The sequence below is a fragment of the Sorex fumeus genome, unplaced genomic scaffold, assembly GCF_029834395.1.
Source record: "Sorex fumeus unplaced genomic scaffold, SorFum_2.1 ptg000006l, whole genome shotgun sequence".
Taxonomy (NCBI): domain Eukaryota; kingdom Metazoa; phylum Chordata; class Mammalia; order Eulipotyphla; family Soricidae; genus Sorex; species Sorex fumeus.
The window spans coordinates 16856452-16870676 of record NW_026606063.1 but is presented as its reverse complement, the minus strand read 5'-3'; the positions used below and the strand labels follow the sequence as shown (position 1 = coordinate 16870676).

At 39.0% G+C, this 14225-nt stretch overlaps 1 protein-coding gene across 15 annotated transcripts in view; it reads right to left on the bottom strand.

The window, feature by feature from the left end:
* Positions 1-14225, bottom strand: part of PUM2 (pumilio RNA binding family member 2) — a 90899-nt gene that overhangs the window by 45130 nt on the left and 31544 nt on the right. For 12 of the 15 annotated variants that reach the window (XM_056128878.1, XM_056128887.1, XM_056128888.1 and 9 more), the window contains 5 exons: positions 12036-12223; positions 11382-11551; positions 8170-8440; positions 7838-7931; positions 2462-2587 (listed from right to left, as the gene is read on the bottom strand). In XM_056128878.1, the coding sequence (XP_055984853.1) occupies positions 2462-2587; positions 7838-7931; positions 8170-8440; positions 11382-11551; positions 12036-12223 (849 nt within the window). The remainder of the gene's footprint in view (positions 1-2461; positions 2588-7837; positions 7932-8169; positions 8441-11381; positions 11552-12035; positions 12224-14225) is intronic. The other 3 variants (XM_056128876.1, XM_056128885.1, XM_056128886.1) reach the window with 1 other exon arrangement.

The following is a 14225-nucleotide window of genomic DNA, read 5'->3' as shown; positions in this document are numbered from 1 at the left end:
CTGGCAACTGTATTTTCAAAAAACATTTGACAACATAAAAATTTTAAATTTATGACGATCAATTCACTGTTCTTTAAAAGATTTTCATTGTTGTTGTTGCTTGCTCTTCAAAGCCCCTGTTCTCCCTTGAACTATCTCACTTGCTTATCTCTTATGTTTCTTTGCCCACTCTGGAGAAGCCCATTTTCTCAAAGACATTCCCCCTCTTTTCTCCACTCACATTTAAGTTAGGTTCCCCTCGTTTCTCTCCACTCACGTCTGAGTTTCAATGAAAACTACCTGGCTTTAACACTGTATCACTGTCCTCCCATTGTTCATCAATTTGTTCAATAATGTCTCCATTGAGAGACTTTGTTGTTACTGTGTTTGGCATATCGAATATGTCATGGGGAGCTTGCCGGCTTTGCCATGCGGGCAAGATACTCTCCGTAGCTTGCCGGGCTCTCCGAGAGGGGCGGAGGACTCGAACTCGGGTCGACCATGTTAGCTGCGTGCAAGGCAAACGCCCTACCCGCTGTGCTATCACTCCAGCCCTGGCCTCACCAAAAAAAAAAAAAAAAAAAAAAAAAAAAAAAAGCCCTAGTCTATCTGAACCGTTATATGAAGTGAAAACCCTGAATTTGAAAATATTCCTTATATATGTATGGACTAGAATTAGTCACAGTTATCACAAAGCAACTAAAAAGAAAAAAAAATCACAGCAAACAAATGAACATCAGTGGTTTTGTAATTAAGAAAATGAACGCATTAAGAAAGCATTGGAGATTATATGCATACAGGGACAAAGACATAAGAAAGCTAGGAAATATGAATAAATTATTCTTGCTCAAATCTACTTTAGAAAATGTTTAATTCATGAAGAATAAATAGCATCAAGTTTAACAAGCTGTTATAACTAAGGCATCATGATTCCTGATCCTCAAATTCCATACATGATTTAGTGTATCTAATTTGTATGCTTAAGTTTGTTTTTGAAGAAAATAAAGTCCAGTATAATAAAGCAAATCACTAAAATGAGAAACTTTATGAAAGTTTAAAGGCAAGACAATCTAACATAGTCTGCAGTGAGCATGTTAAAACACTAAAAAGATTATGAAGGAAGAATACACTAAAGAAAACAAAACAAAACAAACACCTCTAGGATAATTTTCTAAGTCCCACTATTCAACACAGCAGCCAGCAGGCACTAACTGATAGAAAAACAGCCTTAACTGAGGTGTGCTCTAACATGTAAGATAACGGAACTTCGAGAACAACATGAAAAAGGACAGTACCAGTTAATTTAAAAAATACCGGTAGCATGCTGAAATAGCATTCTGGATCTGAGCTAAAATCAAACATTATGGAAAACTAATTTCATTCATCTTTCACTTTAGTAAATTATTAGGCTTACATTTCTATACAACAGTACTTTAGGCTACACCCAGATTTATCGAGTCTTTATAAAGCCTAAATTCAGATTCACCTGTTATCCCATACCCCCCAAATTTCTAAGTTGTCTAAAGATTTTATGACAACTCACTTAACACATCTCTGAAAGCTTATAAAAAAGAAAAAAAGAAAGAAATGCAGTCCTGAGCATGAAATCAGTCTATAGATTCCTTCAAATGTGACCACACTTCAGGACTAACAACTCTATTCTTGCTCCAGTAATCCACATAAACTATGCCTAAGACCTACTTTGTTTCTATCTCTATAAGTAAGCCAACTACCTTTCCCCCAAAAAATACTACATAAGAGACCAAAGCGTTTTCTGACACTGACCAGCAACCAATTTTACCTAAGTAACTTCAATTTGGGGGAGGAAACAAAGGATGCTGGGGTCACACTCAGCGGTGCTCAGGGATTACTCTAGGCTCAGTGCTCAGGGTCTAATTTTAGTTTTTATTTCAGACTAAGTCGTGAGACCAGAGGAGAGTTAAATGGGTAAAGCACATACTTGACATACTGGAGGGCTCATGTTTCATTCCTAGCATAGTATCCCAAGCACCACCAGGAGTGAGAAAAGCAGAGTAGCCCCTGAGCACATGTGGCCCCAACAAGCAAAACAAGGGAAAAAATTTCAATATGATCTTGGTCCTTTATATTCTAATTAAGTTTCCCATCTTTTTGACTCTTAGTTCAACCCACGCACTTTAATATAACTAAACTTTACTTTTTGAGACAGTCATTTCCTCAAGATTGTAGACGCAGTTTACTTAGCACTATCCTTCAACGGGTAGTCATAGAATCTACCCCTCATTTTGAGAATAACTTGACACTATATGTTTATGGATAACTGGATTGGTCATAATGAGGTTAGAAGAAAAGAATTATCAGGCTTAAGCTTTCTCCTAAGGTTTAAGTTTCTCTAGACACTTGTTTTTCTGAAAGTTTTTATTTTCCTGAGGAACTTCAAGTTGCCCATATAGAAACTAAAATTAACAGAAATCCTTACCAAGCAACAAGGATGAACAGTTACCTGCTAATGTTGCTGCTGCAGCCAATCCTGCTGCAGTATACGGGTCGGTCCCTGGAGGAGCAGCACTAATAATATATGGATTGGGCACAAATGCAGCTGGAGCAAGGCCTGCTGAGAATACACCAGCTGTTAAAAAGGGGAGAAATAATGAATAAAAATGTAAAGTATAGCTTTCCTCATTAGGTAAAAACATTTTAATTCCTTTGAGGGTGGGAAAGTAGAGTCTATGAAAGTATTCAAAATATTGGGGGGGGGGGGGGGGCATAACTCATAACGCTCAGGGCTCACTTTTCCCAGGGCCCTTTCCTCTGTATAGTATAATCTCCAGCCTGAGTCTTGAAATTTTTCTGACAAGGGCATACAAAACAGTTTTATCAATTGGTTGCCTTTAAATTTTTGTGTAAATTAAATGTGATATTAAAGATGAAACTGACTATATAGCATTTGTTGTACATTTAGACATGCGATGAGTGTTTAGAACAAGACCTACTATTGCTTAATAGTTTTCAGTCTTTACTAAACCTACGAGCTATAAAATTGATACTAAAGACATGTATTACAGCCCTCACATCACTCACCTAGTGAGAACACAACAAGAGTGAACAATTAGTAAGTTTTGGAAGGATGAGGGGAGGAGAAAGTGGGCTTAAATGAATTACATGATTAGATAAAGCTAAAATTATAATCAGAACAAAAAGCCATGAAGAACATCCTGGGTCAAAGAAAGCAATTTGGACTTCATTCTGAAAGCAACAATGAAAAAAGCAGATTTCCTTTAATATGTAATGCTCACTTCTAGTGTTTAGTAAAAACAAGAAATTTATTGTTTTCCCTCATATTAACGGTAATGAGGAAAATATGACAAAGATTTTAACATCCATTTGTAGTAATTTACTGCAAGGGAGGGAGGCCTGGGATCAATCGACCTCCAGTACAAAATGATCCTCTGAATTGAATACTGTAAGGAGTAGTCCCCTGAGCACCAGTAGATGTGGCCACCCTTCAAAAATATAGAGCAACAGGGGATGGGATATGGTTTAAATGGATGTGGTATAAAGCACAGGTCTTAATCTAGAGGGGGATAGGGGAAAGAGCTGAATCGTAGGTGGACTGAAAATAACTTAAAAGTACCTCAGAGACTGGAGGAATAGTACAGTACAGTGTTAAGCACATGCCTTGCACATGGCCAACCCTGGTTCAATCCCAGGCATTGACTGCATGGTCCCCCTTGAGTACAGAGCACTGAGTAGTGTCTCAATGCCAGAGATAAAATATAGTGGGTAAAGTGCTTGCTTGCACGTGGTGAATCCAGACTCAATTCCAGCACCACGTAAGCCCTGAGCACAGCTGAGTATGCCAAAACCCAAAAACATTTACTACCCAGCACCATCAGATAAGGCACAAACACTGCATTTCCCACTAAATGAAGTACTTGAAAGAACATATATATATATATATATATACACATACACACACACACACACACACACACACATACATATACATATATACACCTTATGGGTAAGGTCGTCAAAGGCTGGTTCCAAAAACTAAACTGCAACAGTGGGTTTCAAATTTCACTGTGACCCACAATTTGCAATACTTTCTTTAGTTTTGTTTTTTGGGCTACACCCAGAGATGCTCAGGGCTAACTTTTGACTCTGTGCTCAAGGATTATTCCTGGCTGGGGCTCAGGGAACCATATGTGATACCAGGATTTGAATCCAAGCTGGCTGCATGCAAGGCCATTATCCTACTCACTGTAGGGCTGTCCCTTGCAATACATTTCACAGTAACATAGAGTCCATACAGATACATACAACCACCAACAAAAACTTCACAATTTATCAATTTTTTGGTCACACCAGTACAGTTTAGGGGATACTCCCACTACATTGCCCCTTTGGGGGGGACCAGGCAGCGACAGTAATTAAATTCTTGTCTCCACATGTAAACCATTCACTCAAACCTTTAAAATGTCTCCCTCAACCTTTTTTAGGTGCCGCACCTGGTGGTGATCAGGACTTAACTCCTGGCTCTGTGCTCATGGATCACTCCTAGCAGGTTTGGGGCACCGTATGGGACAGTGGGGATTGAACCTGTTTGTCCACAAGACAAACAAGAAAATACCTAGCCACTGTAAACCCTCAACCTTTAAATAATTTTTTTATTTACACACTGTAATATATTCTGTAGTATAATGATGTTTAATATGTTTTAAATTAAGACCTGAGCCAGGACTACCCATCATAGGAGCAGGGGAAGGGGAGGAAGCTTGGTGCCAATTATCAAAATGAACCACATATTGGAACAGGTTTATGTCTCCACGTCATTAAATTGTCATGTCTATGAAAATTAAAAATCTGCCCCATCAATGAACCCTAAACACATATGTGCATAATTGTACAATCTACTGGTTCCCTGTACATACATATGCCAGCCACTGAACTGCTTTAATCACTGGAAGTAATAACTGCTCAGAAATATGGCTGAGCACTGTTGGACACTACTGGGTTTGTCCCCTCCAAATAAATACAACACTCAGACGATGAAAAATAAACATTCGTAAATTTTTAAAAAGCAAAAATACTGCATGCTATCAATAGCTGACAAAAATCTTGACTTTTTAATATTATTTATATAGTTGATGCGAAAATCCTACTATTAGCCAATTCAAAAGTTTATAAAAGAACCACATAACAAACACTTTTATTATAATTCAAGCATGATTCATTAGAACATTCAGGGTCAGGGAGATGGCTCAGGTTAGAGCACATGCTTAACATGCAGAAACCTTGGGGTCAATCATGACAAACATAGTATTACATGATTCCCCAAGCACTGATATGCATGACTCTAAGATGAATAAAAAGGAGCATTGTCCTCCCGTTGTTCACTGATTTGCTCAAGCGGGCCCAGTAACGTCTCCATCGTGAGACTTTGTTGTTACTGTGTTTGGCATATTGAATATGTCACGGGGAGCTTGCCAGGCTCTGCCGTGCGGGCGAGATACTCTCGGTAGCTTGCCGGGCTCTCCGAGAGGGGCGGAGGAATCGAACTCAGGTCAGCCATGTTGGCTGCATGCAAGGCAAACACCCTACCACAGTGCTATCGCTCCAGCCCATGAATAAAAAGAGGGAAAAAAAAATCTTATATATACTAAACAAGAGCTTTTGCAGTGTTAGGATACATGAGGCAAATGCTCCCCTGTAAACCACATCTCTTACCCTTTCATGTGTATCAAGTAGAAGCAAAATGAAAGAAGTCTTTTACAATAATAACAAAGATAAAAAAACTAAGAATGATCAAGAAAAAGGGTGGAGCAATAGTACAGCAGGTAGGGCATTTGTCTCGCAAGAAACCCACAGGGTTTGATTCCTAGCACTTCCTACGGTCCCCAGAGCACTACTAGGAATGATCCCTGGGTGCAGAATCAGGAATCACTCCTGAGCATCACTGCCCCAAAGATCAAGAAATGTGTAAACTTGAGAAAAATCTTGGAGTCGGAGACAGAATACAGGTCAAGCATTTGCCGTGCATATAGCCAACCGTGGTTCGGTATCTGGCACCCCATAGGGTTCCTTGAACCCTGCAGAAATGACTCCCAAACACATAACTGGGAGTAGGTTCTAAGCAATGCTGGGTGTTCACCCCCCATCAATACTAAAAACAATACCAACAGTAAAGATAACCAATGTCCAGGATAAGACCATAAAAACTGTAGCTTAGTTCATTGAGAAATATAATCCACAAATTTATTTTCTAGAAACAGATAAGCAGATCCTTAAATTCATTTGAAAAAGCAAATGGAAAACAAACAGGTTCAAAAAGGAAGCACAACAATGGGTATACAAGTCTGCCAAAAATTGAGACAAACAATAAAGTCCAAAGAAATAAAAACTATCATACTGCAGTATCTGTGGGAAAACTGGCGTCAGTACATTTCTAATAACACACTATAATATTTTATATGTAATAAGAGTACCAAGAGAAAGAAGACAGAAAAAGAGAGTATAGAAACAGGTTCAGAGTACATGTTACTTGGGTTTATCTTTCAATAAAACAAAAAATGTAACCTTGGAAGCCTTCTTGGAATGACAGACCAAGTTGAGAGTATACACAACTTTTCTGAAAGAAAATGAATCTAGCCAAAATCAAATAGGCATAGTTACATGAATCTATATATGTAATGGGATGAAATGATATAAAACTATACATATACACTTACTTACTCATATCTAGTTTTGACCTAGTACTAAAACGATGTAAGATTTTTCACTAGCAGTAAGCCGGAAGGATAAACATAGGACGAGTGATGCCTAGAATCACCCTTGGCCCCAGAGTATAGGGAGAAGGAAAGAAATCAAGTGGTAGTGGCAGGGATAGGGGTGAGTGGGTGGAGAGACTGAGGAGAAAGAAGAGTAAAGGGTTAAGGAGATTCCTTAACACCAGTGGTGCTAAGGTAAATGGGGCTAAACATGCAAAAGAGTCAACCACGCTTCAAATCATGTGACCCAAATTTGATTAACCATACTTGAAAGTGCCAGGTGGGAAGGGATAGGCAATGGGGTGGGTGGTATGTAGGAAAGAGCGAACCTGGGAACACTGGTGCAGAGAAACTCACACTGGTGGTGGGATCAGTGCTGGAACATTATGTCTAAAACCCAACTATGAATAACTTTGTAAACCATGATGCTTGGATAAACGAAAATTGAAGTTTTAGCAAAAGGTTTCTGATAAGGGAAAACTGGAACATGGAACTTTTATGATCTTTTTGTAGCATCACATGAATCCCTATTTCAAAATAAAGTTTTTTTAAAGTCACAATACAGAAAAATATGTGGTGATAACAATAATACACATTAAAGGCCAAAGAACGTATAAGGAACAAAGATTATATTGGGATTCCTATTTCCAAACAGAAACCAAACATTCTGCGGCTGGACAGACAGAACAGTGGTGCATGCTTGGCTCATGGCCGACCACCAAGCTCTCAGCACCACATATGGTACCCCCCCAGACTTCCAGGAGTGATCCTTGAGCACAAAGCCAGGAGGATGCCCTGAGCCTTTCGGGACATAGCTCCAAAACAAAAATTCAAATCAAACATTCACACCTGATAAGAACACAGTAACTGATTTGAATTTCCAGTACTGGATTTTACAATAGGGGAAAAACACATGTGTTGACTGTGCGTGCGTGCACTCTCTCTCTCTCACCACTCCCCACCCCACCCCCGAACAATGTTCACGAGTTACTATACCCTTGCCATCTCTCCGTGAGATATTTTAAAAATAAAAGATGACCTCTTAGTAAATGGAAAAGGAAGAAACTTTAGAGTCTAATCAAGACACTGGCAGCGGCACCGCCACTCACCGATATGCGGCTGCTGAGCTGCAGCTAACGCATACTGCTGCTGCTGGGCCGCGGTCAGCTGCTGCACTGTGAGCGCGCTGGTCCTCTGAAAGAGCTATTGGGAAAAACAGTGCACAGGAACATTAGCCTCAAAACTCTCGCTCCGAATCAGCTATCGGCAACACAACATCTTAAGCTTTTAGAACTGCTTTTTCAACTACAAGAGTATTTCATTAAATGAAACAGCAGGTGTTTAAGAATTCCTGCCGTTTGTCAACATCTCCTCGGCTTCAGACTGTAACAGCAATATACGGGTTCTGAGAAACTTCTCTAAAGGAGCATGCTTTATTTACCTGCTGCTGGGAATTGTAGTCAAAAAGGCCGACAGCAGCTCCTGAAGAGTCCATTGGTACCTGATTACCAGGATAATCAAACTGTAAAGAATCCAGACCAACTTGTTCCATGGCATCCAGATTCTGTGTTTCAGGATTTGAAAATTCTTCAACAAGTGGTTTATTAGCTGTAGGATTAGGAAGAGGCCCCAATCCTTCTGGGGGATTAGTAGTGGGGCCCAGACGTTCAACTACTTCAGTTGGAGAGGCTTGACGACTTCCAGGAGTACGACTATAGAAAGAAAATAGGCATTAATATGTAGAAGGTCAAAAGTTAAAGCAGGAAAGTAGGAAAACTAGAACAATTTACTAACAGCAGCATAATACTAAGTAAGCAGCCTTCATCACTATTCCACTTTACCAATTTTTTTTCCTGTCTAATGTAACTTGCAAGGGTGGACAGGGTTTTGGGCTGTTTATAATATTAACCATCACTGCTTCCAGTTTAAACAGCATAAACGTATTAACTCAATTTTACATTAAAAAGCAGTGAATATCACACTTTAAAGCACATGGAACTTTAGTCTTAAATCAGAGACAAAATGAATAGCAAAAATGAAGAGCAAATGGGGGGAAGAGGACTCTCTGGTGGTGGTGGTGCCGCCAAAATGATGTGTCCATGAAAACGATGTGTAATAATATAGTTTTAGTACCTATGTAGAAAGTTTTGTTGTTTTTTTGAAAGACATTTCCTGCCTTGGGTTTGCTACAGAAGCCTGACGATGGAGTATTTCCTTAGTCAATAATTCAGTTTTACCTTATTTGTGATTACTACAGCTGCAAAATATAATTTTACTGTCTTATTTAAATTTTATAACTTTAAAAATTTCTTACACTGACTTTTCCCAATAAAAAAAGAACAAAACACTATGATAAACACAATGGCCTTGATGCTGTTCACAGAATGGTACCCGGGATAAGGTACCTGCTCTGCACGCAGCCCACCTCAGCGCGAGCTCCCACACCACGTATGATCCCCTGAACGCTGCAAGGAAGGAATTACCCCAAAGTAGAGAGTCAGGAGTGACCCATGAGCACCACAGGGAACCCCAAATCCATCTTTCAGTATATCTGAAAGATCATTATTTGGGCCAACGAGATACCAGTACAGGGTAAGACACGTGCTGTGCAGCATGCAACCCCAGTTCAATCCATTTCACCCACGGAAGGTCCCCCAAGCACTGCTAGGGATAACTCGGGCAGTCAGGAAACCCTGACCACAGCAGTGTGGCCCCAAAGTAAACAAAAAGAAAACCCAACAGATCACTGCTGTACTGTATAATAAAAAGAATTTTAAAGAAATTACCCGCGGCCTACGCATATGAGCAATACGCTAGGACTTTTTGTGCGAAAACAAAAGGGAATGTATATGCGAACATTATCAATATAGTACTGAAATAAAACTAAAATAAATGAAAATTGTAGTCTGCCTTTCCCGCACTAGCTGGCTGACTGCAAAATCCAATTCATTTTCATTTGTTTTCTAATATACAGTGAATTAAAATAAACCCTTACCATGAAATCTAATCACTGTATCTTCCAGGACTCTTTCCTTATTGATAAGACTAAAACTAGTACCTTACCATTCCAAATCAACAAGAATAGCAACAAAAAACTTACGAAAACCCACAATAACAAATTGGTCAGTGTGATTATACCACAGGTTTCAATTTAAACCACCCAGGAAGATAACCAGGGAGTGATACGGAGGATGAGTAAGTGGTTTGCATGCCTCGACACTGGTTTGCTTCCCAGTGGCTCTGGCCCGAGTGCCCCTCCCCACTTTCCTTTTCTTTATCTGAGCCATATCCCCCCACCCCCAGTTCTAATCAATCCCTTTCTATTAAACCAGAGACAAAAATAATCGAAAAATGTTCTTCTCTGCGCATAATGCATTTGTCAAAATATGCACATCATACATGAAAAGTAGCCAACTTTCTCTACCAAATAGCTTCTCCATTTTCCAGAAATGGGCCCAAAAGATAGTATAGCATGTAAGGCACTTGCTTTGCAAGCAGTTTATCTGAGTTTGAAGGGTGACCACACTCATGGACCCCAAGCTCTGCCAGCCAGTGATACCTGACCAGTCAGGAGTAAGCCATTAACACAGCCAGGAGCACCCCAACCCCGCTGCCCCTAAATATTATCACTGGACTATTAAGAAAGGTTCCCTAACATTTAGGAAATTCCATTATCTAATATAAAACCGAAGGCTGAAGAAAATCCTTAGTTACCTGCCATGGAGTAGTAAGACTAAAAACAAAACAAAAAAACTACGAAGAATTTTGAGCTTAAAGCTAATTTTTTTAAAGCCTCCAGGATATTCTCTTCATCCTAATTTCAGAATATTAAGTACTAACATAACACATACTTTAACATCACTTGCTCCTGAGTTAAAATGAAGAGCAACTTCCCAAGTAGTATGCTCAGTCTGTTGCTTGTAGAAGTTTATCCAAAGGGACTTTGGAGACAGTCCTTTGCAGTGCACAGTCCTATCCACCCTCATGCTGCTCCCTGTCTCAGGCACTAAACGTACAAGAAGTGCTTAGAAAAGTTCCAGGCCAGGATCCACACTGGTGAAACCATCATGTCCATCAACATCAAATTGTAGAACAAGGAGCATGTGACTGAGGCTCTGCACAGGGTCAATTTCAAGTGGTCAAGTTCCCTGGCCACCACAAGATTTACATCTCTAAAAAATGCAGCTGTACCGATTAATATTAATATTTCATATTAATACTTAATATTAAAATTAATATTAAGGCAGATTAATATATAAAGACATAATGGTAGAGAAGTGGCTCATCCCAGATGGCCCTGGGATCAAATATATTCCTAATCGCAGACCTCTGGACAAATGGCAGATATTGCACTCCTGAGGGGGCCTCAAAGTTGTCTCACCTCCCCAATCCCCAATCCCCAATCCCCAATCCTGCCTCCTATACAAACAGCAAAAAAGAAAATGGGTGAGAAGCATCCTCCTTTAACCTTTATTCAGAAAGATAAATAAATAAGCAAATAAAAAAAACACCCCAGGTTAACACATGGTACAAAGGAAAATAAACCACAACACCAAACTGGAAAAATGTCCTCATTGGTTACATCAATTAATAAGAAGAGTATCTAAAGAGATAGGCTTTTTTCTTGCCCCCTTGAGAACATTAAAATCTTACTTAAAATCTTTGCAATCAGCATCCATTCCATTTGGCAAACCTCTGCCATTTATTTTAGAATCATCCTCATCTCCTGGTTTAAGATCTCTATTTTGGTCCTCCTCAAACGGAGAAGCCTTGCCTTTCTGATCTCCTTTCTCAGGTCCATCTGTTTCAGCATCTCTAGTACCCTAAGGAAAAAGACTCTGTTAGATTCTGAACATTTAATAGAACACAAAAAAGGCACCATAAAGTGACCTAAACTATACTATGATGCTCTCTATGTAAGAGCAATGGATTTTAGATTTCAGCCAACAATTCATCAAAGGTCCAAATAGCAAGTTCAACCCAGTGATTCAGAACGGGAGAACTAAGGCAACTTGAACTACAGCAGTGACAGAAAAGCATAATTACCACAGTAAGATTAAAACTCCTATTTAATGAAGTCAAAGACTCTGTTCAGCCATTTTCATATCAAGCATTGCCATTAATAAGCTATTTTAATCTTGCAAAAGATTTTTAAAATTAAGATTTTTATAACATAATCAAATGTCCTAACAGGTCTAATATTTCACCCTAAGAAAAGGCCAAAGGAAGAAAACAATTGTACTGACACTGACAGAATGTCCTCTGACTCTACAAAGAACCAGAAAAACGAATCGACTTAATACTTACAAAAGTTCCTTTCCTAAATCGAGAATCCAATTTATCAGCTGGAGAAGAACTTAATACATATTCTACCATGCTCACGCCAAGGCCTCCACTTTCAGATCGCGGAGACAGTATTGCATTTACTTCACTGTTTCCATGAAAACCCTGTCCAGATCTTCTCTGTACCATAATAGGCTGGGACATTGAATGGTCTGTTTGGAAGAAAGATGAGAATCAAATATTTGGACAATTAAACTGAAAAGACTTTACTTAAACAGATAATATACTAAAGAAAATTAACATTTTATTTTAAATGTTACTGAATAATCAATCCATATTGAGATGCAAACTCTTATCTATGTGTTTCTTGAGAAGAAATGGAAATGCATTTGGCAACACAAGAAAAGACTAGGTCAAAACAATTATTGAAGATAAGGACTCAAAAGCCCAGCTGCTGCCTGTTTGCCTTTTTTTTTTTTAAATATATTTTGTACCCAAAAAGTCTTAAGTCTAGTCATTAAATGGCTGAATTATCAGAGAGGTAACAATCATTTCATCAACTTTTACCTTTTTTGGGGGGAGAGGGGCACACAGTACTTGGGGCTCATTACTCCTGGCAGAGCTGTTTATGGGAATATGAGAACTGCCAGAAACTGAACAAGGTCCCATGAAAGGTATCAGTATCTATCTACAAAAGATTGGTTAGTGTCCTTTTTATTCATTCATTTACAGTTCAAATACTGTCTTCTGTATGTAGGCATTTTCCTCTGTGTGGGGAAATCTAAGAAACAAAACTATCCCTGTCCTTGAAAGCACAAGTTCAAAAGACAATTGTACCGAGCAAGTGCTTTAATAAAAATCATCCAGGGCACCATGTTTAAAGAAAGATCATTAATCTTTCAGTTTTAGCATGAATCCCAAATGAACTGATATGAATAAAGACAAGCAAAAAACAGTTGAAGGTTAGGATGGAACAATGATTTTTTTTGAGTGAAACAACATATTCAAAAGATTGAAAAAGCCAGAAAACAACGAAATCAGTCACAAGTAGTTCAGTTGACTAAGAAAAAAATCTGTACAGTCATGGAAAAGAAATTTTCTTAAGAACAATCCCTTCAGGAAAAGGAATACATTGTATTTATACATGCCTGCATTCAGTAATGACTGTCAAATTAAAAATTTTAATTCTGGGTTCACTCTCCTGGGCACTACATGGCACAAGAGCCACCAAAACTTGAGGAGAAATCTTGCTGAATACCACCCCCTCCCCAAGTGTGGTCCAAAACCTATTTTTAAAACAGGCAATACAGAAGGCTGGAGATATAGCTCAGGAGGCTGAAGAATGCATCCTCTGTACTGGTAAAGCACAGGTTTAATTTGTAATGCTGCATGGTCCCTAGCTCTACCGGTTTCCCCTGAATCCGCCCCCCCCCAAAAAAACCCTGCTTTCAATTTTCTCATATCTCTTCATAAATATTAATGACCATTAAAAAATTTTGAGGCAACACTGGGACCTAGGAATGCATGTTCAAGGGTGCAATGTGCCATAGAGCTACCAACAAAATGCCAATCACCTCTCTACCACCATTCACTCACTCATTCAGCCCACTCGCTACCACCCCCACCTCTTGATGATCTTATTTCTCTGATCAGTCTAAGGATTTGCTTAATTTGGAAAGTATATCCTTACATATTTCACCTTTAAAATTTTTTCTATTCAAGGTTGAATAGCTTATCAAGTTGATCTCACAATTTGCAATATAAATATACATGTAGAAAAAGTTTTATCAGTGGCATTAGTTTCCCCCCTCAAAAAAAAAATATTTCCGAAAAATATTTTCCTGTCATTCATCATAAAATATTTTCTCATTTCTCACGAAGCTTTGTTTGGGAATGCCTTATAAAATATTTGGTCTGGCAAATAAACTAATAGACATTTAGCCTTCAAGACAATCAAAACAAGAGTCTAGAGAGACAGTACAGAAGACAACCCTTGCACCCAATCAACCCAAGTTTGATCCCCAGCACCCTATGGAGTAACTTCTTGAGCGCAGAGCCAGAGTTAGAAGCCCTGAGCACTGTTGGGTATAAGCCTCTCCCCCACTCACTGTAGCACTGTCCACTGCCCTCCCATTGTTCATCGATTTGCTCGAGTAGGCACCAGTAATGTCTCCTTTGTGAGACTTGTTGTCACTGTTTTTGGCACATCAAGTA